At 37.6% G+C, this 25,512-nt stretch overlaps 1 protein-coding gene across 6 annotated transcripts in view; it reads left to right on the top strand.

The window, feature by feature from the left end:
- P4HA1 (prolyl 4-hydroxylase subunit alpha 1) overlaps positions 1–25,512 on the top strand; it is a 40,249-nt gene that overhangs the window by 4,659 nt on the left and 10,078 nt on the right. For 3 of the 6 annotated variants that reach the window (XM_026713466.2, XM_087932342.1, XM_087932341.1), the window contains exons 2-10: positions 3,633–3,749; positions 5,665–5,761; positions 7,118–7,269; positions 11,111–11,248; positions 13,861–14,103; positions 14,496–14,704; positions 15,572–15,748; positions 19,090–19,160; positions 24,567–24,666. In XM_026713466.2, the coding sequence (XP_026569251.1) occupies positions 3,662–3,749; positions 5,665–5,761; positions 7,118–7,269; positions 11,111–11,248; positions 13,861–14,103; positions 14,496–14,704; positions 15,572–15,748; positions 19,090–19,160; positions 24,567–24,666 (1,275 nt within the window). In that variant the 5' untranslated portion in view covers positions 3,633–3,661. Of the gene's footprint in view, positions 1–3,632; positions 3,750–5,664; positions 5,762–7,117; positions 7,270–11,110; positions 11,249–13,860; positions 14,104–14,495; positions 14,705–15,571; positions 15,749–17,615; positions 17,687–19,089; positions 19,161–24,566; positions 24,667–25,512 lie in introns of all 6 variants that reach the window. The other 3 variants (XM_026713469.2, XM_087932343.1, XM_026713468.2) reach the window with 1 other exon arrangement.

The raw sequence follows: 25,512 nt of genomic DNA, 5'->3' as shown, positions 1-25,512 counted from the left end.
AAATCACCAATCTCCAAATGCTTTAGGGTTTTCTTCTACATAGAAAATACAAGTACATTTAAGATTGTGGTAAAATACAGATCTCTTAATTAGAAACTAAAATATAGTTTCTAGTTTGCTGACATAATTACATTGGAACAGAGATTGTATTATGACCTGCCTAATTAATGAAGTAACTTACCAAAAAACATGTAAAATATGCAGTTGGTACCTCGGTATTCATCGTTAATTGATTCTGGGAGGCACAATGAGTAACAAAAAGATGAGTGCCAAACAGTTTTTTCCCATAAGGAATAATATAGTGAGTCACACAGCAGTCAAAACTGAAAAGTTCTAGCTTGTATGTTGAGTACCAAACAACCAATGAGTACCCGGACATTTTCACAAATTCAATGTTATGCCTAGCAAAAAGCAAAATTGCAGTGCAGAATTCTATAGTAAGTTTTTTTGGGGTGGAGGGAACGTAATACAGTATAAATTTCAAATGATGTTGCTGTTTGAGAAGAGGTAGTTTCTAGTGGAGATTAGATATGGTTGCATTGTACCAGTACGGTGCCAGTTTCAATCAAAGATCCTAAAATCCCTGAACCATAATGAAAATTTGTTTTGGATAAAGTTAATACAGAAAAGTTTTGCCAAACTGATCCTGTCTATTCTAACAAAAGAACATTCTTAATTAGTTTAACACTGGATGGATGGATATAAAATGAAAGAGGAAGGGAGGGAAAAAACTAAAAATGCTGAAAGAAAAAAGTAAATGAAAAACAGAAAGAAACAATATAAAGATAAAGAAGTGGCTTCCAATCTTCTTCAGAACAGTTATAAGTACAATTATATTTTAGTTTCTCTTTCTCTCTCTCTCTCTTTCTCTCACGTTATATTCTATTTTTCCCCCTAAAATGTATCCTGTCTAATCATCAAAACCACTAATAAGTTCATTGTTCTTGCTTTTACGCAAAGATTCTACAAGAGGTTTCCAGTAACTTATAAAGGCAGATAGTGTCTTTTCTCTAATCCAGGGGTCCTCAAAATTCTGGGAGTTGAAATCCACAAGTCTTAAAGTGGCCAAGTTTGGAGACTTCTGCTCTAATCTAAAAAGTCAGTTTAGCCATTTAGAGCCTTGATGGTGCAGTGGTTAAAGTACAGTTTTGCAGGCTACTTCTGCTGACTGCCAGCTGCCTGCAATTTGGCAGATTGAATCTCACCAGGCTCAAAGTTGATTCAGCCTTCTATCCTTCCGAGGTGGGTAAAATGAGGACCCAGATTGTTGGGGACAATAGGCTGACTCTGTTAACCGCTTAGAGAGGGCTGTAAAAAGCACTGTGAAGCAGTATATAAGTCTTAAGTGCTACTGCTATTTCAGCAAGTTCAGTTGTATTCATCAACCATTCCTCCATTGTAGGTATTGCCAAATCTTTCTGCCTTTGTGCATATAATATTCTTGCTGTTGTTATCATATATAAAAACAGTATTTCATGGCTTTTTTCTATTAGTTCAGTTATTAGTTCACTTTTTCTAACTATTAGTTATCCATTAGTTCATGGAGTAAAAGTTCTGCTTTCAATTGAATTGAATTTTTAAAATCCTCTGAATCAATGTATGCATTTGAACCAGATATTTTCTAGCTTTCTTACATGTCTGGCAAACATGACAAACTTACCTTGTTCTTGATGCTCACATTTCCAACATAAATTTGAAGTACTTTCATGCATTCTGGATATGGTACATGGTACATCATTTTATAAACATTTCCTTAAGAAAAATTTCAATGAGTTTGCATATTTTCCCATTGTTCCATTTGTATATTATAACCAAAGTTTTAATCCACTTTATTATGCATTCGTTGATGTATTTTTCTTCTGTTTCAAATTTTGATAAACATTTATATATTTTAGCAATTATTTCCTTTGCATCTTGCACCCTGATTGTTGGGTGATATTATAAATCACCCAGAGAGTATTTTAAAGCACTATGGGGAGGTATATAAGTCTTAAGCGCTATTGCTATTGAATAAAATGAGATCAGGTATAGTTCTTGTCCTGTAACGTCATATTACTTTGTGACTGTAGCCTTCAGTCCATTTCTTAAAAATAATCCCAAGCAGGGAATAATTTTGCTTTTGATTTGCACTGTTGTTTTCAGCACCCTATTCTGTCCTGATGTATTAAAATTCTTTTTTTTCCAAATGTCAGCATTCAGTTAATGCAAAAAATTATGAATTATATGTTTAAAGGGCTGTATGTTGTTTTCTTGATTGATCCCTGATGCTTTCACACCTAAAACCCAGTAAACAGAATCGTGAATATTATATTTCAATTTCAAACGGTTTAGGTGTTCATGTATATAGATATAGGTATTCAGGAATGAGAACCTCTTTTTTAATAAGTCAACTTTCCCAGGTTTTGCACGGTTAATAACTGCATCATTTCTAAATGCCAGAGTAAATGGGACAAAAGTCAGAAATGCTTCTGTAAGAGCTTCGCTGAAAGAATGAAAAATGTCTGAAATAATGGGCTTATGAGAGAGAGGGAGAGAGTGGGGGGGGAGGAACAATATATATTAAATGAGCCTTGAATGACTCTGGAGATAAAACATTACTCATGTGTAATGACCATGGTATGATTTGATAGGACTGCAGCTGGAATAATCATTAATAGAAAAATGGCTTGTAGAAAGTACACAATGTGGGAAAATAAGCAAGTCCTTACACTGACTTCTCCTAAACCAAGTGTACAGTATTTGATAGTTAGCTTGTTACAAGGTTGATTAAATTTTACCGTAATAACATTATATCATCAATTCTATTACAAAGGAATAACAAAATAAATTGAGTTGCTAACATGTACCCCCAGAAATGTTTAGCTGTAGCTTTCATAATTCATCTGATAGCTTGTTTACTGCATAATTCTGCACCAGATAATTTACTATGTTGAGGGCAGATACAGTGTTACGCACAGGTAATAGGATGGCATATCTAAGAACTGATTTTTATCTTTGAATGTACTCTGGATTACAGAAATACAGCTGAATTTGGATTTCAAAATGCTTATTTTCACCCATGGAGTTTACAGGTAGTACTTGACTTAGAACCATTTGTTTCTGAAGTTATAACAGCATTGAAAAAAATGACTTAGCCGTTTTTTACACTTACGATCGTGATCAAAATTGGAACGCTTGGCAACTGGCATATATTTATAATGGTTGCAGTGTCCTGGGGTCATGTGATCACCTTTTGGGACCTTCTGACAAGCACAGTCAATGGGATTCATCTAACAACTCTGTTTGCTAATAACTGCTAAAGCCAGATTCACTTAACAACCAGTGATTCGTTTAACAACTGTAGCAAGAAAGGCTGTGAAATGGGGAAAAATTCACTTAACTGCCTTGTTTAGCAACAAAAAGTTGGAGCTCAGTGGTGGTTGTAAGCTGAGAATTATCTGTAGTAATCTTAAACAACAAAGTATTCTGAAAAGAGCCTTTATATTCTCCTCTTTAATTGTTGAAGGAGGAGGTAGAAGTTGTTCCAGTACAAGTATTGAAATATTGCTCAGGACAAATATTGTGATGTAAAATAGTTTGGGTAATTGAGAAATGAACCTTTCTTCATAATTGTATTAAAATTGTATTTGTAGGTGTGTTAAGGTAAATCAATAGCGAAACTATGATGGTCTCAAGGGAGTGGTATCTTCTGGTCCTCTGGATTCTACTACCTTCTTCTCATGCTCATACAGATTTCTTCACTTCAATTGGTAAGTGATGTTTTGTAAGCACTTCTAACAGATTAAGTAATAACAGCACCAAAGGTGAGATAAATCAATTGCTTGGATTATATTAGTTATCCATCTGCTGAAGGCTAGAATAGTCACAAAATGTAAGCGTTATATAAAAATACCAGCAAATGGGGACTGTAGTGGCTCATGTGGTAAGACGCTGGGCCTGCGCACTGCTGAGGTCGGCTCGATTCCCGTGAGCAAATTAGCCGCGTAGGGACAAGAAAGGAGCCTCCCCCAATTGCCTACTGGCACTCAGGCATCCTGTATGTAAAAAGATAACACTGCCCGAAAAAATTCCATTCACAGAGGCAAGCAGCCACCTCGGTGATCCCTAGCTAACACATGCCATATGCTTAAAAAACAACAACAACCAACCCACCCACCCCCAGCAAATAATAAAATGCCGTAGGTTTAAGCTCTCAAGAAGCAGTAAAAATTTGTTGGAAATACTATTACCAGTTTACATGAATTCTGTTGTTTGTATTTTAGTATTGCTTCTTATTGGTAAAGGGAGAACTGCCTAAGAATATGTGTTAAGATCCGTTGGTGACATTTCTGAATTGGTTGAATATATTGTTTGCAATGTCCAGCAAAATGGCTGGGCACATAATCTGACTGTTATATGCAATAGCACTTTGTCTATAACTAATTTTATTTCAATCCACAATCAGTAAATTATAAAAATAATCTTAACTTTTTGTTCCTGTTTTTACATGGCACAATTCTGTTTCCATGGCATTTCTGGCATCCACTCTGCTATGTTAACATTTACATTAGATATATTTATTTACATTAGAACAATTAATGTAACAGTACTTTATCACAGTTCAATAAATGTCAATTGCCTTGTTGTTTGAACTTATGAAAACAATCGACATAATTCACCTGTCTTCAGTGTTAAATTAGATGTGACTGGTGGCTTTATACTAGAGTATTTGTGCTTTTTTGGTATACCTGCAGGCTCTGCAGACTTAATATCTAGAATTAACTTGAATGAATGTGAAGCTAGAAAGAATAAAAATTAAGATTCTAGCTATGTGCTTACTAATCTGTATGAAATTCTAAATTTTTGTTTCATTGGCTTGTCCATGAAATGACTATTTGGATTACAAAAAGCAAATAAGATAAGATAAGAGCTGCAAAATTATGAGTGTAGTTAATCTGTTGTACACCTTCCACTGAGAAACTGGTTTGTGCATTCAAAATCTGGGACAGTATACCGGGATAATTTAATTTCAGCAGGTCAGTATGAAATTATTTTTGCTGTATTTGCCAGACATGAGTGGCAAAATAGATTGCTGCCTTGCAGCTTGCAATTTATTCAGCTGCAATTTATTCTAGTAATAGTCTTCTTACCTAACAAAATAGGAAAGATTAATTTAATGGTTCCATAGTGAAGAAAAAAATGCTCGTGATAATTTAAAAAAACCTGCAAGAAAGTAAAATTACTTATTTGGGCTTGTTGGCTTTTAAAAGTTAAAAGTTTTGTAATTTCTGTTCTAAAACTGTTAGAATTTCATAGGTAAAGTTCCCCTCGCACATACGTGCTAGTCATTTCTGGCTCTAGTGGGCGGTGCTCATCTCCATTACAAAGCTGAAGAGCCAGTGCTGTCCAAAGACACCTCCATGGTCATGTGGCTGGCATGACTAAATGCCGAAGGTGCATGGAACACTATTACCTTCCCAAAGTGGTCCCTATTTTTCTACTTGCATTTTTTATATGCTTTTGAACTGCTAGGTTGGCAGAAGCTGGGACAAGTAACATTATGTGGTGCTAGGGATTCGAATGTGGTGACTCAGTGGATAAGACATGAGTTTGTCGACCGGAAAGGTTGGTAAAATTTAATAGCAATGTTCATAAACATACTGATTGTATTGATCTGTCTTTTAGGTCATATGACAGACTTGATTCATACAGAAAAGGACCTGGTGATATCACTGAAAGACTATATCAAGGCAGAAGAAAGCAAGTTGGAACAATTAAGGCAGTATGTAATTCTTTGAATACTAATATTTAGCAGTGTTCTATACCAGCCAAAATGAAAAAAAAGTTATGCTAATTAGTTTCATGGCTCTTTTGTGAATAGAACTATATCTATCATTTTTTAAGGGTAAGATTTTCTCTACAATTTTTGTAAAAGTGTATTTGAAGATCTTCAGAGATAAATATCTATGTTGAGTCATGACGTTTTAGTAAGTGCTCCTGAGGTTTGTTCCCTCATTTGTTTCATATCTTTGAAAAAAACAAAAGCATTGTTAAAATCAATTGGGTAAGTTCAGTCTCTCTCAGCTCATCCTACCTCACAGTGTCCCAGAGGGGCTTTTTCCAAAAGGCAACTGGATTTTCTTTGTTTTCTCTTTGAAAACGTTTCCCTTCTCATCCGAGAAACCTCTTCAGTTCATGGGTTCGGTTCAGTGGATGAGAAGGGAAATGTTTTCAGAACAAAAACAAAGAAAGCTCAGTTGCCTTTTGGAAAAAGCACCTTTGGGACAATCGTGACATGGATGATTGAAAATCACCATAGACATCTACCTCACAGTGCATAAAATAGAGGTTTTCATGTAAGCCACCTTGAACTCCTGGAGAAAAGATAGGATATGTGGTGTAGGACAGGGGTGTCACAGTGAGGTCACATGACATATTGGGACTTCTTTCCCCTTCGCTAAACTGGGTGGGGGCGGGGCCAGCATGTGACTCATCCAGCCCACGGGCTGCAAGTTTGACACCCCTGGTATGTGATATGTATCAGAGCCAGTTTGATCTAATGGTTAATTCTTCAGGCTAGAAAGTGGAAGACTGTGAGTTCAAGTCCCCCCTTAGTTATGAAAACCAACTAAATCAGGGGTCCCCATCCCCTGGGCCTCAGATCAGTACTGGTCTGCAGCCAGTTAGGAACCAGGTCGCATGAGTGGCAGACAGGTAAGCGAAGCTTCATCTGTGCTTGCATATGATCTAGGTTGCGCTTGTGAAACCATCCCCCGCTGCCAGTCCATGGAATATAATTTTTGTTCCAAAGCTGAGCACTGAAACCAGGAAGGTTAAGGAACTGCTGAGCTAAATGACTTTGAGCCAGTCACACACACTCGGCCCAACTCAGCTCAGTTGTTGTGGTAAAAATAGGAAGAGGAAGCTGTATTGCATATGTTCACCGACTTCATTTATTTGTATACGTTTTAAAGGTTGGGTAGTAAATATAAAATAAATATAAACAAGAGCAAACTCAAAAACGTATATACCTCACGATAGAGTGTGTATGAGCATGCATGTGTGTTTGGATGTAAGTCTTCATGTTATTCGTAGTGTTGGCTTAACAATTTACTAAGCTTTTATTTCCTATGCTTAGGTGGGCTGAGAGGTTGGATAAGCTGACAGATACTGCAACCAAAGACCCAGAGGGATTTTTGGGACATCCGGTGAATGCATTCAAGTTGATGAAACGACTGAACACTGAGTGGAATGAGCTTGAGAATTTGGTCTTGAAAGACATGTCTGCTGGTAGGACTTTTGGAATCCTTTGAAGCAATCGATCATTAAATACATTGAGTAGCCAAAGAAATCTCGATTTCAGTTCACGTCTTAGGGATGAATTCACTGGGAAGAGTCTCAAGTATGCTTAACTACTAAAAATTAATTTGGTATTAGATCTTCCAGTCTAAGCAGCGCAACTATTTGTATTTTGCCCAAATGCCAGCGTAATGGATACTTCTGGCTGGAAGTGACCAGAGGATGTAACTATAAATAAGTTTAGAACACACCAAGGCAGTGTATACTAATTACATCTGAATGGGAGCCTCTCTCTTCCTGAGTTCAGTTGTTATTCTTCATAATAACATAAAATACCAACAATGATTGGTTTCCTTTGTGATGAGATTGGAATTACATCAAGGATAATATTGCAAATTACTGATGAATGTCATTATCAATAATCTGTTTTATTCCCTTGCAATTAAGAGCATTGGCTTCTTAGCAATCACATATTCAAAAGAAAAGAAACAATTAAGTTCAGGTAGTCCTCAATTTACAACCCAATTAGGACCAGAATTTCCACGCTAAGCAAGTGAGTTGTTACACGAGTCACGTCTTTTTGTTACAGTTGTTAAGTGAATCATGACAGGTGCCAAGTGCCTGGATGTTTATTACTTGACCGTTGGGATGCCACAAGTGTGGCAACCAGTCACTTTTTTCAATGCCGTTGTAACTTTAAATGGTCACTAAACAAACGGTTGTAAGTTGAAGACTACTTGTGCTTTCTTTGCTTCTGAGCTTGCTTAAAAATCTAAATTTTCTTCTTGTTGGAATGACTCCTTTCATTCCTCTGAACCTGCCTTTCTGGCCAGGAAAGAACAAATGCCTCTTTATTGACAATAAAGAGTTCTGCATTAAATGTATTGAATTTAATTTTAGTATTGAGTTATGCCTTTACTGTATAAGTAATTAAATTCTAATAAAGTGTTAAATTGATGGAAGACAATTTTTGTAGCTCAGGGTTGAACTGTGGAGTCTTTTGATGCTCTCTGAGCTTGGTTGTTTCCTTGAAGACATTTCTTTACCAAACTAGATTACATCATCAGAGCAGAAGGGAATGGGATTTGCTCTCATTTTATATACTAATGACTTGCTCTGTCAGTGTTGGTGGGAAAAGTGTAAAACCATTTCCTTTTTGAGAAATCTATGGAACTATCCCATCATTTATTCTGCAATAGGGTTAATTTATGTATGTAAGCACTGATGTACTGTACTGTATGTACAGTACACACTGTATGCACTTTGTATATTTTTGGAAGTGGATTGTTTCAGCCAAATGAAGTTTGTGGGGCTCAAGACATACTGAACAATCCACTTTTGGAAATACAAGCACTATCTTGGATTCACTGGTCCCTTTTGGGAAATACACGGGATATTCCAGTTTGCTTTGGAACACATGTTTTGTATATACTTGATTACAATTAAATGTTTAGTAATCTAATACTTTAAGTAAAGTCCCCTAACTAAAGAAATATTTAAATTTAGTATAGCAAATGAGAACAACAATCTTATGAACAACCCAAAGTATAGACAATAGCTTGTATAATCGTGGAAAAAAACCAGAACGGTTTTAGATTTATTTAAAGAAATTGCTCTAAATTGCCCTAAAAACTTCCCCTCCCCCAGGGAGGAAAAAGAACTCATAAAATGAAAATTGTGTTTCTTTATATGTATTTATTAAAGATAGTAGTCAGAAATTCCAATGAAAGCAAAGGTGGTTTGTAAGGTTAGATAAGATATACAAGGATATGTACATATGTAATAAATACTGTTTTCTGAGAACCATAGGTTTTTTCCTTGACTTGTGCTTCTAATTCTTGAAGAATTTCTTCTTAAAAATTGCTGAAACACCCCCCACTCCACAAAAGGATCCATTGATATGGGGGGGGGGGCTTTTGTTTGTTTTTGGAAGCTTAAGAGAGATTCAACCTAGAATTAAGAAATTTCATAACAGCAAGAACAATTAACGATTGATCAGTAGAACAGCCTGCCTCCAATAGTTGTAGGTGTTGTATCACTGGAGGTTTTTAAGAAAAATCTGGACAGCCATTTCTCCAGAATAATACAGGGGTTGGACTAGGCCATGGGGGGGGGGGCGGGCGGTGTTGGACTTTGACCTGTGGGGTGCTTAGATCTGGCCCGCGGGGCCAGCCTGAAAACAGCAGAAGGACCAGCCCGCGGTGCCTATGCCAGCGAAAACTGAGCATGTGCAGCCCCCATCCAAGCTCCATTTTCACTGGCAGAGGGCTATCAAAACAAACTAAAAACAAAACAAAAGGAGAAATGTTTCCCCTGTTGCATTTGAGCATGCAAGAAGGGACAGAAAATGAGAAAGGGAAAGAGGAAAGATAAAGGAAAGATGGGAAGGGAGCAAGGAAGGAAAAAGAAGGAAAGGGGAAGGAAGAGGGAAGGAAAAAGAAGAAAAGGAAGGAAGGAGATTACAATGAGAGTGAGGAAAGGTCCCAGGGAAGTCCTGCCTTAGCACTTGGCCACCGCAGGTGCCCCCAACATGAGTCTTCTGTCATGGCCACCCTGGCCACTCCCTCATCCCCGGTCCTTCGAGGTCAAACACAATTGTGATGCGGCCCTCAATGAAATCAAGTTTGACACCCGAGTCACTAGAAGATCTCCTTCCAACTCTGTCATTCTATTCTGTTCTGTCGTTGAAACAATCAATTTTACACATCCATGTAAATTTATAATACTCCCGTGTATTCCAGAAATAGTCAAAAGAAATTGTTACTGAACCATAACAATATTTTAAGCCTTATTGCAGTTATGTAAAGTACGCATTTGACCCGTAACCCATTTTTCTTACAAACTAATATCACTTCCATTATCGAAAAGAAGGTGATTTATAACAAGAAGGCTGCAGATGGTGACATTATCCCCTCCTCCCCTCAAAAAAATCTGGGACTGGATCCAGGTTTAGTCATGCCTAAAGCATTCATGAGCCAGTCATCAGTCTGGAAGCAGCTAAGAGGAAGAAGAGGAGGATAAATTATGGACTAAGATGGGGGGAGAAAAGGAAGGCGGGTTGAGATCGGTTTGGAATTGTGATCCATGCAGAGGAACTATAATGCAATTCTTGCAGCAGTTTTGAAAGGTTCATAGGGGGGAAAAAAGCCATATGAGCTGAGATTGTGCCCCTGTAGTCAAGGGAGTATTGAAGCTACAACTCATGTCTGCTATAGTGAATCTTATAAAACGGGGGTATCAAATTCAATTTCATTGAGGGACGCATCAGGGCTGTGGTTGACCTCAGGGTGGAGGGCGTGGCCAACTGGGTGGGTGTGGTCAGCTTGACGCCACTTTCCAAACTGCTGGCATGTTTCCTCTTTGCAATGGGTAGACTGGGCCGAAGCCATGTTGGCCTGATGTTTCCTCTTTGCATTGGGTAGACCAGGCCAAAGCCGACCCCTTACACTTTCCAGACCAGCTCCACGGGCCAGATCTGACCACATTGCAGGCTGGATCCAGCCAGCAGGCCTTGTGTTTGACACCCCTGCTCTGTAAGGACTCACACACCCACTTTGTAACACTTCACCTGATAAAATACCTAGGAAAACATTACATCTCTTCTCTGTACAGTTCTGTGGCCAGTTCAGTCCTATGTAGTTTCTCTGAATATACCCAAATTTTTATACTGTATGCAAAATTAGGCTGACTGCCCATTGATAACCACTAATCTGTTTTTATTTTTTATTTATTTTTATCATTATTTTAAATGCTTTTATTTGTAATGCTGGTCTGTGACTATAATAAAAATCATTTATCTACTTCAAGAATCCCCTTTTAAAATTATTTTTAGGGTTTATTTCCAACATGACAGTTCAACGGCTGGTTTTCCCTGATGATGAAGATCAGACTGGTGCTGGCAAAGCTCTCTTGCGACTCCAAGATACATATAAGTTGGATACTGACACGATCTCAAGGGGAAACCTTCCAGGTATGTAAGATACCGGCATTTTAGGGAAGCAAAATGTTTCCCTAATGTTTTGTTTCAGAGGGACAGGGCGCATTCATATGTGATTTCTAGCTGTAGGGAAGATCAAAACAGCCTCGTAGTTTATTCTCTCTCTCTTCTTTTAAGAAGCTTTGATTTTAAACACACTTTTCTGTGTGTGTGTGTGTGTGTGTGTTTCAAATTTTTCATTGCAGAATAAGTAGAAAGAGGAAGAGAAGAAAGGAATAACAGTAAAAAAGAAAATATATAATTATGCTTTCTGCATTAAAAAATCACTTTTACTTAGAAATAATAATTACAGGTAACATACAGACAATTTTTATGTATGGGACCAAATGATCTCCTCTGAATTTCTATAACTAAGTAAACCTCTGTGCATCATAATGTGTAAAAACTAAAATATATTCGGGTTATTATCGTAGGTATCATTAATTCTTTTAGTATTAGTTATTTCTGGTTGGCCTTTTATGATACGGAAGTTTTGTTTTGTGCATCTTTGTTTTTTTTTTTACCTTAGTCTTGCTGCTATCAATAAGTAAAGCTGGGAATTGCATTGTATATTAATCTTTTTTTTAGAACAGTGCATAATGCAATACATCCCCGTGCATTGTTCATTTAAGAGATTGAATCTCTTAAAGATTTTTTTCAAGATTTCTTATTTCTTAGCATATCATTTTTGGAAAAGGTTAAGTATTGGGGGTGGTAGCTGAAACTAACAGAGGAAAACACACACCTGAGTTTTGTTGGTCTCAGGATTATTCTCCCACTAGATCCATGACATTCAGAATCAAGTGCAAATGGTTCTCCTGTGATTTGAAACTTGTGATTTCCACCACCACCACCATATTTGCTTTAACAGGATTTGCTTTCCTTTGATCTGTTTTTTTTTTAAGTTTCTCTTGCAAGACAAAAGGCAGATTTAGCCTGTGAATTAAAAATTCAGCGTGAGAGGTCTCCCCCTCTCTTTCTCAAAAAGTTAAGTGGCTCTGTCACTATTTTATTGGTACTGCTAGAACTTAGGAAATTAAAAAAAACACCATAGAACACTGCAAAGAAATCTGCCAATCATTGAAAAACTTAACAAATTAAACATTCAGCCATAGATGTATCTCTGAATTATATTTAGGAATATCATACTAGAAAAATACAATATTAACATAAATGTAAAATTGTATGTAATATAATATCTGAAGATTTAGGTAGTCCTTGACTTACAACAGTTCACCTAGAACACGATTGTCAAACCCGTGGCATCACGTTGCTGTCATGTGACGTTTTCCCCTTTGCGGAGCTGGGGCGGACGTGGCCTGCACTTGATGCTTCCGCTCGCAGGCCACCAGTTTGACACCGCTGACCTACAGATTGTTCAAAGTTACAATGGCCTTGAAAAAGTGACTGATGACCATTTTTCATACTTATGACCATCCATGTAGTCACATGATCAAAAATCAGATGCTTAGCAACCAACTTGTATTTATGACGGTTGCAATGTCCCAGGGTCATGTGATCACTTTTTGTGAACTTCTGACAAGCAGAGTCAATGGAGAAGCCAGATTCACTGAACAACCCTGTTACTAACTTTAACGACGGCAGCAATTCATTTAATGGTTGTGGCACAAAAGCTCGTAAAATGGGGCAAAATTCACTTAACAAATGTTTCACTTCCCAACAAAAACTTTGGGCTCAATTGGGGTTGTAAGTCAAGAACTACGTGTACTATATGACAGGGGTCTTCAACCTCGGCAACTTTAAGCCTGACAGACTTCAACTCCCAGAATTCCCCAGCTAGCAAACCTGGCTGGGGAATTCTGAGAGTTGAAGTCTGCCAGGCTTAAAGTTGCCACAGTTGGAGACCTCTGCTATATGATGAAGTGAAGAGAAGGACCAGGGGAGGCATGATAGCAGTCTTCCAATATTTGAGGGGCTGCCACAGAGAGGAAGGGGGTCAAGCTATTCTCCAAGGCACCTGAAGGCCAGACAAGGAATAATGGATGGAAACTGAACAAGGAAAGATTTAATCTGGAAATAAGGAGAAACTTCTGACTGTGAGAACAATCAAACAATGGAACAGCTTGCCCTTGGAAGTTGTGGGAGCGCCATCACTTGAGACCTTCAAGAAGAGATTGGACTGCCATTTGTCAGAAATGGTGTAGGGTCTCCCGCTTGGGTAGGGGGTTGGACTAGATGACCTGTAAAGTCCCTTCCAACTCTGTTATCTGATATCCAGTTTAGTGCAATCACTTCAAAACGAGAAAAAAAAATCGAGAAATGGCATGTCAATTTTTACAACTTTCAATTTCCAAACATTAGGGGTGCTCAAAAATTGTGACATGCCTGGGGGATTGTAAAGATATTTCGGTTACTTTAATATAATTTAGATGTGCTTCATAAGTAATTATATATTGTAAATATCATACTTTTTTACTTTTTGTTTGTTTCATTTGAGAACACAGTTAAATAACTAGTAATCTGTCTAGTTTTATCAATGAGGGCATAAGAATTAAACAGTGTGGCTGCAGGAAAAAAAACATAAATGCAAAACCACATGATTTCAAAGGGTTTTTAACAGCTGTTGCTGGTTCTTATTCCCATAGGAGTGAAACATAAGGTATTTCTAACTGCTGAAGATTGCTTTGAATTAGGAAAGATTGCCTATACTGAAGCAGACTACTACCATACTGAATTGTGGATGGAGCAAGCGCTGAAGCAGTTGGATGCGGGAGAAGTTTCTTCTTCGATCAACAAAGTTTCTGTTCTAGATTACTTAAGTTATGCTATATACCAGCAGGGGGACTTGGACAAAGCAATGATGCTCACCAAACGGTTACTTGAATTGGGTAGGTTAATATTTCTTGTATTCAGCATGTTTGCACTGCTTTAACTTTTTTTTTTCCCCTCAGACATTTTCCACTTGGATGTACAAGCTTTTCAAACTAATTAATGCAGTGGAGTGAAGGACAAAATGTTGCCGGGAATCCCTGTAACTACAAATGTGTTTAGGAAGCATTAATTTTCCCCCCATTGCTTTATGTGCCATTTGCTTCTGTGACATGGGTATTTATATATGAAGATAGAGATACATTCCAGCTGACATAAGTGGGTTAGATGCTGACATATACAGATTTCATCAAAACTTCACGACAACTGAACTCCATCTAAAGGACAAAATCACTTAAAAATTAGCTTTCTTCCATGGAGTTAACCAGTCCTCTGTCTGCTTTTCCAACAGATCCCGAGCATCAGAGAGCAAATGGAAATTTGAAATACTTTGAATACATCATGATTAAAGAAAAAGAAAAAGAAGCCAATGCATCTGTGGCCAGCACAGATGAGCAGACTGGAAAAAAAGTGAAGACTCAGAAAAGAGGACCTTCCAAAGATTATCTGCCCGAGAGACAGAAGTATGAAAAACTATGCCGTGGTGAAGGTCTTAAAATGGTACATTCTCCCTTGTACTGTGTTTTCCCCCAAAATAAGACCTACCCCGAAAATAAGACCTACCTTGATTTTTATTGTGCTTCTAATATAAGCTCATCCCCCCAAATAAGCCCTAGTTAAGATCATCCTAGGTGGGGGATGGTATGGCCAGCACCGGAGGCAGCGAAGGTATGGGGGGCCGATGGTGTCTGACAGCAGCCATAGCCTGCATAGCGCAGGTGAGTTTATTATCTGTCCAAGCAGCAGGCAGAGGCAGGGAGAAGACACGTGATCCGGGCGCATGTTGCACAGGCTGCAAGTAAGCCAAGAGACACACAGACGAGCCTCCCGTGACTGCCCGCTTACTCCATCCCACCATCTTCCAAGTTGGCCACCCTGGTTTTGTGTTTTCCCCCCAAAATAAGCCCTAATGCTTATTTTTTTTGGGGGGGGGGGAAACAAATAAGACTGGGGTTTTTTTTTTAGGGAAACATGGGGGGGATGTCTATGGAAGTTCACAATCATACAAGTCATGGTTTTCCCAAAGGTGCTTTTTCAGAAGGATCTTTCAGCAGTTCCAAGAAGGTTCCACATCCATTTGCACTATTTGGGTGACCCTAAGAGCAGAGATAAGAAAGAGTGCTAATGGCCAGATGACTGCAAGGAATATAAACCCTTCCATTCCCTACCACTCAGTCAAAACTGAAGAAGCTTCTGGGATGAGAAGCCAAACGTCTTTAAGGATAAAGCAAAGAAAGTCCAGTCGCCTTTTGAAAAAGCACCTTTGGGTTCTCCCTTGTGTGCAATGCCAACATAAGAGAATATTTGTGGATGATGAAAAATAATGCATTGAGTTACTAATGCTTGCCCTTTATTTCAAACCTTTAGACTCCTAGAAGAGAAAAGGCGCTGTTTTGCCGTTATTTCGATGGGAACAGGAACCCGTATTACATCCTGGGACCTGTCAAACAAGAAGATGAGTGGGATCGCCCTCGGATTGTTCGCTTTCTTAACATTATCTCGGACGAAGAAATAGAAAAAGTCAAAGAGCTTGCAAAACCAAGGGTAAAGAATCTAAATTGTCCACACTCTTTGAACAAGACCACCAAGGAATAACTTCCTCACCCTAATGCTTGCTTCCTGATTACAGCTTGCTTGAGCCTTGCTAAATATCCTCTTGCAGTCCTTTGGCTTAATAGCATCTTCATTTTATTACTGAAGTAGCAAACTAGCTTCTGCTTATCAGGTTGGGCCCAAGCAGAATAGATTGACAGATAGCTCCAATATTTGAACCATTATTGCTTATCCAACGATTATGTCGAATAAAATGTAGGCCTGCCCTGTTTTGGGAGCTTGTTGTGAAAAACAGTAATGAAAAACTGAACAATTCTTTACTGCAGGCGAACTGACAAATTTTAGTACCATTGTTACACTTTGTCAAGACAAATTCTAATAGTAGATTGAGCTATAATTCTAACAATGGATAATTATGTGCTTGATCCTTTCTGTACAGTACAGTGGTGTATAGTCTTATTTCTGTAGGATTAAAGCATCATGCAGCAAGTTACTAGAATGTTATGTCTGATTGATCCATTCTGTATCAAGGCATTTTTTCAAAAAGAGATTCCAATTTAGTAAAAGTTTAAGGAAGCTTGGATTTATAGTTCTTAATTGAAAAGTTGAGATTAAAGTTTTTCTGCTTATCACCTTTATTAAATAGGAATTCTTTTATAACTAAATCCAAAGATTGCCTTTCTTCAGCAATCAGCTTCTGATGTTTCTTTCTTTTTGTTCATGCTACTACAGGTAGTCCTCAACTTACAGCCATTTGTTTAGTGATTGTTCAAAGTTAAGGTTGTTTTTCACACTTAAGACTGTTGCAGCATCCCCATGGTTGCACAATCAAAATTTGGACACTTGGCAACTGGCTCATATTTATGACAATTGCAGTGTCCTGAGGTCATGTGATCACTTTTTGTGACCTTCTGACAAGCAAAGTCAATTGGGAAGCCAGATTCACATTAACAACCCTATTACTTAACAACTGTGGCAAGAAAGGTTATAACATGGGACAAAATTCACTTAACAAATACCTTGCTAAGCAACAGAAATTTTCGGCTCAATTGTGGTTGTAAGTCAAGGACTACCTGTAAATAGTTTTGTGTCTGTGCTGGCTTCGGCAATGCCACTCTGAGGGTTCAAAGTGTTTTAATCTAGTTAACTTTTCCCAATAATCCTTCCTTTTATTTTAGGAGCACCAGGAAGGTAAGTAACGCGTAGGATGCTCACATGCACTCTTAACACTTTCCCAGTTTAGAATGATAATATAACACTTGTGGCTTCAAAAGGAGCCTAGATTGTTTTCTTCTAGTACACTACAAAAATATAGCAGTAGTACAGGGGTGCGATTCAACCGGTGTAACAACTGGTTCGGTGAGCACATGCTTTGCGCACGTGCAAAGCATTTGCTACTGACCTTCTCCAGCAATCCCTGTATGTTAAACAGCTAACACACGGCAATCCGTTGTGCCGCGCGAATTAGTTGAACTTGAAAAATAGGATATAAAGCACAGCCTAGAGCCCAGGTGGGCAGATGGCCCCAACAGCTGATCATCAGAGCAAACCAAACTCTTTACTCCCAGCTGATCCTCAGAGCTACCGGTTTGCTTGAACCAGGCCGAACCGGTAGAATCCCACCCCTGCATTGGTATGGCAAAAAAATTCAGTATTGCACTTAATATTATTATTTTTGACATTCTTAACTTGTTTCGTGTTCCATGTTTCTTGTTCGGTGGTGGTGGTGGTTTTTGTTCCTTAATGGAAAAGAACCCTACTGAAATTGGGGTTCTGCCCCCGGATTCTGAATGGTCACATAAATGTGATGCAAATATGTACCTTGTAATGCGACTGTTCTGATTGGTTCGCTTCACAGCTGAGGCGGGCCACCATTTCAAACCCCGTAACGGGAGTCTTGGAGACTGCACATTACAGAATTAGCAAAAGGTAAGACTTTACTTGCCATACCTTCGGTCCTTGTGACGAGACCTTCTGTAGTACTCATTTGTGTAGAAGAGTGACCAGAAGAAGAAGAAAAAAGTTGGTTTAAAACTTTTCTGGTCATTTGTGCTATTCACAGAGACTTTTAACACTTTGTTACTGCTGAGTTTCTCAGATGCTTCTTGTAGCCAGAAGTTTTGTCCTTATTTGCTTATTTAAAGTATATTTTGAATATTTGATGCTTGGTGTAACTGATAAAGAGGTTTCATGTTGGATTCTGCCTTGCGGTTTGAAAGTTTCCTCCAAAAAGTCTAGCTTCTTTTTGTTTTGGAATTATGTTTTTCATGATAGTGTGGGCATGCACAATTATTTATTTAGTAATATGCATAGTTTTTTGCTTCCTATATACAAAAATCAAGCTTGTCTTGACAAGGCTACAAATTGATTCTTTATATTGAAATATGCACTGTTTCCATATGTGTCTATTGTAACACTAATATGCCCTATGATTAATTTCCGCTTGGCTTTATTGAAGCCACATATGCTGTTAAGTGGAGTTTAGAATAGTTTTAGGTATGTTTGAGTCTCAAAATACCCTACTTGCTTTCACGAATTCCTCTTAAATCATTGTTATTTATTCATTGTTCCATATATGACTGCTGAAAATGGGGAATTCCCACTTGTTTACACACAATTAGAATAATTTTAAAATTTTAAAATAATTGGATTTCACTCCTGTGTGGAATTCCAACATGTCTCTTACACTGGGAATTTCCAACCTCTCTGGCTAAAATCCAGGTCTTAAAAGTGGTTCCTACCAGATGTTGTTGTAGAGGCGAAGTGAAGTGTTGTGTTTCATTCAGAAACTTTTTTAATTTTGTTAATTTATTCCATTTATTTATTTCACTTTAATGCATACCCCGCTTTTTTTTAATCCCACTTTTTTTCTTTGTGATGACAGAACATTTCCGAATATTTATAGTGTGCCCTATAAATACAGCTGTTAGTTGTTGGAACACCCTAACTTTGATACAGTTTAAGCATGTAACCTATGAATACATATTTTTTCAAAGAAAGAATAAGTGGAAGCAGTAGAAAAGGTGAAGAGCCTTTAACTTCTGGGTTCCGGAGAAGTTCTCTGTGAAACTTGGCAGATACAAGTGGCTTGTATAAGCTTTCCATTTGGGGAAGAAAAAGTGAAAGGACAACCTAACAAAATTTGATTAAACCAATTGAATTAAATTGGGGCAGAGTAATACAGCAGATACTGCAATCCTTTAAGCGTTCCTGCTGATCTGAGCATTACATTCTAACTTGACCAATCGGAACCCTCCCAATTGCCTACGGCTTGCCCAGATGCTTGCTTCTAGAGTAAGCCCTTGTCCTTTCTCTTTTTTTATTTTTTGTAGCTGAGCCGAGCTACTGTGCATGACCCTCAGACTGGGAAATTGACTACAGCACATTACAGAGTCTCTAAGAGGTAAGAGGAGACGGGTACGTCTGAACTACTGCGGGATTTTTCAATTGGGGGTTGGTGTCAAAGGTTGGGACGGGTTTTCCTGATCAATAGACACAGCCTTAAAACAGATTGCTAACACTTATGGCATTGAAAGTTTGGAATGTTTTTTTTTAAAAAGGACACCTTGAGATGTATGTGCTAACCCAAATTAAGTTGATAAAGCATGTCCTTCACTCATTGAACTCAGTGTGGTTTAGTGCTTTTTAAACCAGTTGGTGCATTCTGGGTACTACTTCTCTGCATGATCCTAATAAAAACTAGCACATTGAATTATTTCCACAATCTGTGTGAATTTCCTAACCTGGTGCCTGTACTAGGGAGACTACAGTACTTCCTACCATCTGTTTGCTTTTTCCCATGGAGTCTCAATATCTATCTTAATTTTAAGACTTCTTAAGCAGATAACAAGCAGGAGGCCGCAAGTGGTAATGGTAGTTTGAAATTCCTAGTTCAGCACCTATTTTTAAATAGAGAACACACAAAATATACCGTACATGCTCTTCAGCTGCCTTTAAAAAAATACAATCACAGAATATTTACAAAAAAGTATTTTAATAAGCTGCTGAATGTGGAGTGTGATGTTTTATATTGCTTCGTGGTTGTTTTTATTTTTAAGCTTCACTGGGGATATTTTTGATGTCATTTTGTGAAATACTACATAGAGTAAGAAAATTTACACCTATATCGCCATGATGTAAAAAAGATGTTGAGACTCTAGAAAGAGTGCAGAGAAGAGCAACAAAGATGATTAGGGGACTGGAGGCTAACACATATAAAGAACGGTTTCTGGAATTGGGTATGTCTAATTTAATGAAAAGAAGGACTAGAAGGTGACACGATAGCAGTCTTCCAATATCTAAGGGGTTGCCACAAAGAAGAGGGAGTCAAGCTATTCTCCAAAGCACCTGAGAGCAGGACAAGAAGCAATGAGTAGAAATCAATCAAGGACAAAAGCAATCTAGAACTGAGGAAAAATTTCCTGACAGTGAAAACAATTAATCAGTGGAACTACTTGCCTCCAGAAGTTGTGAATGCTCCAACACTGGAAGTTTTTAAGTTGAGATTGGATAACCATTTGTCTGAAATGCTATATAGGATTTCCTGTCTAAGCAGGGGGTTGAACTAGAAAACCTTCAAGACCCCTTCCAGCTCTGTTTTTCTATTCTATATGTTGAAAGCTCAAATTTTCCAAAGCACAAGCAGCATTGGCAAAACTAACAAGGATGTCAGAACAGTTCCTTGATTTTTTTAAAAAGCCTCCACTAGGACAGTGGCACCCAACCTTTCCAGCTTTGGGGGGGGGGCGTGTGAGTGGCAGTAGAGTGTGTGGGTGGTAATGGACCTTCATGTGCCAGCAGAGGGTACTCGAACACGAAGCTCCATTCACGTAAATGGACCTGTGAGCTCAAGCGCCCTCTGATCGCACCAATGGAACTTCATGCACGCCCGCTTGCCTATCTCTCCTGTGGCCTGGTTTCAAACAGGCTATGGCCTGGTTTCAGGAACCAAAATAACTCCTTGTATTTTAAAGAGAAGACTATTTTCCCTGTCCAGGCATTCCAGTAACTTTTTCCTAGTTAATACTTTTCATACTACAGTATACTCTTTTTAATGACAGGACTTCTGTTCATTCTGAAGTATGTGGCAGGCAGATAGTACAAACTGGCCCAGGATTTTGAGTCAAGCCAAGTGCTGTACTAAAATAATTTGGTCAGTTTAGCCCAACCCTCTGCGAAATGCCGTTAAGGGTGTATACTTCTATGAAACCCACTTTCTTCTCTGTCAAAATTCCTACTTTAAGTAAAAACATTTTTTTTCATCACAGGAGAGAATACTTTAAAATAATATGACTGAAGTATTTTATAAGATCCTCTCTTACAACAGGAGATTTAGTACATTGTCAGTAGAATTGTGGAATCTTGAAAAAAGTAAAAAAAAATCAACCTTTATTATTGCAGTGACAGAGAAAGGTGTACATATCTGATGAATGCTTGTTCATTTGAAATAGTAATAACTTCGGAAACACATTTGTTTGTTTATTTATAAATTATTGGCCACCCATCATACCACAGGGTAATTCTGGGGATCTTACAGTCATACAGTCTGTATGTTAGCTATCATCTATCTACATTAAAACATAAATAAATCATGAAAATTTAAAATCTAATTATATGGGGGGGGGCAGGTTGGGGTAAGGTGGGATCTGTTGTTACTCAGTCAACCACCCCCACTGTGGTAACTATTTAGATTGGCCTTTGAATTAAAAAAATTTCAGATGTAATATTCATATTTGTAACTCCACAACAGTATTTAGCTAGCTTTACTTTTTGAAGAGTAAATTGTATTGTACAGACAATACAAATAATTTTACCTTGGAATACTTTGAACAAAAATGAAATGTGTTGAGATTTCAAGTTCCCTGACAAAGAAATGGATATAAAATTGATGAATTAAAATCAAAATAAGAGAGCCATTGAAGACTAAACTGTAAGGTTCAGTACTGTAAAATGAAAAGTACATGTTACAATAACAGTAAGATGGGAAGGAAGGTGACATATACTACTACAGTGAAGCAATGCAATAAATTTAAGTATTAACTAATTCTTTGCTTTCTTTTTAGCCAAAATGATATTTAAGTTGGCCTGCAAGAGAACCTCATAATTTCTGGGATAATGTAGATCAAAGCAGTATTGAGTAACAATCTAGTAAGAGGCAGGCTTCCTTTTTAACGAACTTAATCAAGAATGTGTTGAAAGCACATCCAGATACTGATGAAAACAGGACTGAAATCAGAACTGCTTTCACATGCATATAGGAAGCATGTAAAGGTTTATATGGGATAAATCATCTCTTGGTGAGTTGGGTGGCAAACAGACAAAATAAATAAACAAACAAAAAACACTTTAAGACAGGGATGTCTAACTTGCGGCGTCACCGTGTCACATGACATATATGACTTTTTCCCTCTTCGCTAAACCACGGGTGAGCATGGCCAGCATGTGAGGCATCCAACCCTCAGGCCGCGAGTTTGACATCCCTGCTTTAAGAAATGATCCAGTTATATAGCAGTTTTTGAATATAATAACCGGCACTTTAAAGTGAGTCTTTAATTCTGAGGAATTCTGAGAATTGAAGTCCACCCACCTTAAAACTGCCAAGAATGAGGAATATGGGTCTAAAAGCTAGTTAGTAGACAAAGCAATCCCAGAGGGATTTAGAAAGCTTTGACTTATTTGACTCTGCTTGACTTATTGCTGCATTCCGTTGTGTCAGGGCCACACATTGAAATTACACTCTTGTACAAATGTACTGAGAGCAAATCCTATCTAAATCAATCAGAGTCACTTCTGAGGATACATTGCGGATAGACAAATTGTAGGTTGCTAAAGCCCAACAGTATAGAATTACTCTTTCAACGGAACAACCTTTATTTTGTTCTCTGTAAGAAGAAGTGTGAGAAAACATTATTATTATTTTAGTTTGGTTGCTAGGAGGTATTGAACTGCCAGCTACATGTAGTTGTTCATTAGTTAAATATGGAATGTACTACATATTCATTGCTTTTAAAACCTTCGCTGCTGTAAACTTAATTTCCCTCTTTAGGAGATAACTCTTCCTGATAATGCTTGATGTAATTTCATCTTGTTTTGAGGCAGGAAAATCTTTTTTTTTTCTTTTTTTGGTCTGCTTTGATTCATATACTAATGATACGCAACACTAACAGTATGCCAGCAATATACTAACAAGTGCATTAACTGAGTATTTTTTTTAAAAAAATCATTCTATATCTGGCAAATGTTCAACAGTATTTCCTCCACACTCTTGAAGATTCTGTAATCTCTGTTGGTTCACGATCTGCTGCTCTTGGTTAGGGATTTGTTGTGTTCCTGTAGAAAGGAAGGTAGCAAATCTGCTGGAGTAAATATGCATAACTTCATCCTTCCAATCCCCCAGAATGTGTAGGATTTCTCGAACCCTTCAGTGGTCATTGATGATTTTTAAAAGTAATCCTGGGTTCTCTTGCAGCTTTGGCTCATTCAGTCTCTTTTGAAATGTGCGCCCCAGAATACAGGTAGTCAGCGACTTACAACATTTAATGACAGTTTGAAGTTACAATGGCACCAAAAAATGTGACTTATACTTATGACCGTTGCAACATCTTCATAGTCATGTGACTAGCATTCTGATTCTTGACTAACTGACTTGCATTTATGATGTTTGCAATGTCCTGGACTCCTGTGATCCCCTTTTTACGACACTCTGACAAGCAAAGTCAATGGGGAAGCCAGATTCACTTAATAAGTGTGTGACTAATTTAACAATTGCAGTGATTCACTTAAAGAAATGCGGCAAGAAAAGCCATAGAATGGGACAAAAATCACTTAACAAATTTCTCACTTAGCAACATAAGTTTTGGGCTCAATTGTGGTCGTAAATTGAGGAGTTCCTGTACACTGATCATTGGTGGTATTAAATTACCAGATATAAGATCACAAGCATCGCCATCACATTTACTGCTTTTAATAGCGATGGGCAAGCACACATCTAGCCAGGATGATTCCTATCTGGAAAGAATTTTTTTTGGTCAGTTCCTAGTTGCTGGAGAAGTGCTATCAGTGGAATAATAATAAATAAAAAACATAATCTGAAAGAACTCCAATCTAGCATGGAAAAAAGTGGCCACAAACCAAACATTTCAGACTAAAACACTTCCTTTGGAGGGGAAAAAAACTCACTTTCATCAGAAAAGTTTACAGTTCATCAGGAAGAAAAGCGGACTTTTCACTGATTTTTCCAGTTTGAAGTCTATATAGATGTCATTTTTTTCCATTTAAATTAATACTTCTTGTATTAAAGTTTGCTTCATAGCATTCTGACAATAATTGGATAAATGAATATTTGAATAATATTCCCCCCTCTTTCAATTATAGTTAATGATGAAGAAATTACATGGGTCTAAAGCAGTGATCCAGTATTTTTTCTGACACACACAACATAAGAGGTCCTGTGTTCACTTATTTACTTCACTTATATAACCCCAAAAATCCAATGCAGAAAATAATACATTCCTCACAGAATATACTGTCCCTAAAGGACTATAAAATCCTGTTGCAATGTCGTAGACATTATACTATCTGAAGTTTGACTCAGCAGATTTTTTTTTAATTAATCATGGATGGTGCTCTAGCTAGACAAGTCTGAATTCCATGTGGAAATAATGTGTGGACTTAAAAATATTTCTTGTAAATTACTTTTAGGTTAAGTTTTATAGCCTACTTTGCACAATTAAAATTAGTTTGTGATTGGTCATGAAAATTAATACTCAAATCTTATTGTTCATGAATAATACTATAATTCCATTTTTAGTGCCTGGCTATCCGGATATGAAAACCCTGTAGTGGCACGTATAAATAAAAGGATACAGGATCTAACAGGGTTGGATGTTTCCACAGCTGAGGAGCTCCAGGTGAGTTTGTAAAAAAAAAAAAAGTATGTGACTGACCAGGTTAGCATGGACCCAAGAAGGATTGAAAAACAAAGAGGTATATGCCAAATCTCCGCATTTTTGTAAGTTGAGGATCTTGTCTTCATTGTGATGCAGCTCTAGTCTTGTATTTTATTGGCGTTGTCTATATGATATTCATCACAGTTAAACTGCTAGAACCTATGGTTATACGTCAATTTATTTAGTTTAGTTTTTTCTTAGAGGAAAAAGAAAGCAAAGTAACCCAAGTTAATTATATTCAGTTCCCAAACTTTCCTTCTGATTTTTTTTCCATTTTTTAAAATAGAGAATGTAGTTGATGCCCAACTCTTAAATATATAATCAAACCCAGTTCAGAATCTATCTATCTATCTCTTACATTGCGGCATAAAACTTTGAAAACATTAAAATTATCTGACATAAAATGAACAAAGTAGATAAACTTTCACTTTATGTTGAATGAAATTGAAAGCATAAAAACAAAATCTTCCATATTACGCATTCCAATACTTGACCTTTGCGTTTGGGAGGGCCACTGAAATAATATGTTCAGATATGTTCAATAACACTTCATGCATTAAGTGTTATTTGCAAGTCTGCAATAGTTCCTGCTTTAGTTTTTTGCAATTGCCTACACAGGTAGTCCTCAACTTACATTTGTTTAGTGATCATTCAAAGTTGAAACAGCACTGAAAAAAGTGACCTATGTCCCTTTGTCACACTTACAACCATTGCACCATCCTCATGGTCACATATGCTTGGCAACTGGCCTATACTTATGACTGTTGCAATGTCCCAGAGTCATTGATCCCCTTTTGCGACCTTTTG

Source organism: Pseudonaja textilis, chromosome 4 (assembly GCF_049901715.1).
Source record: "Pseudonaja textilis isolate UNSWEBS1 chromosome 4, rPseTex1.2, whole genome shotgun sequence".
NCBI classification, from domain to species: Eukaryota; Metazoa; Chordata; class Lepidosauria; order Squamata; family Elapidae; genus Pseudonaja; species Pseudonaja textilis.
This window is presented reverse-complemented; position numbering and strand designations above follow the sequence as displayed.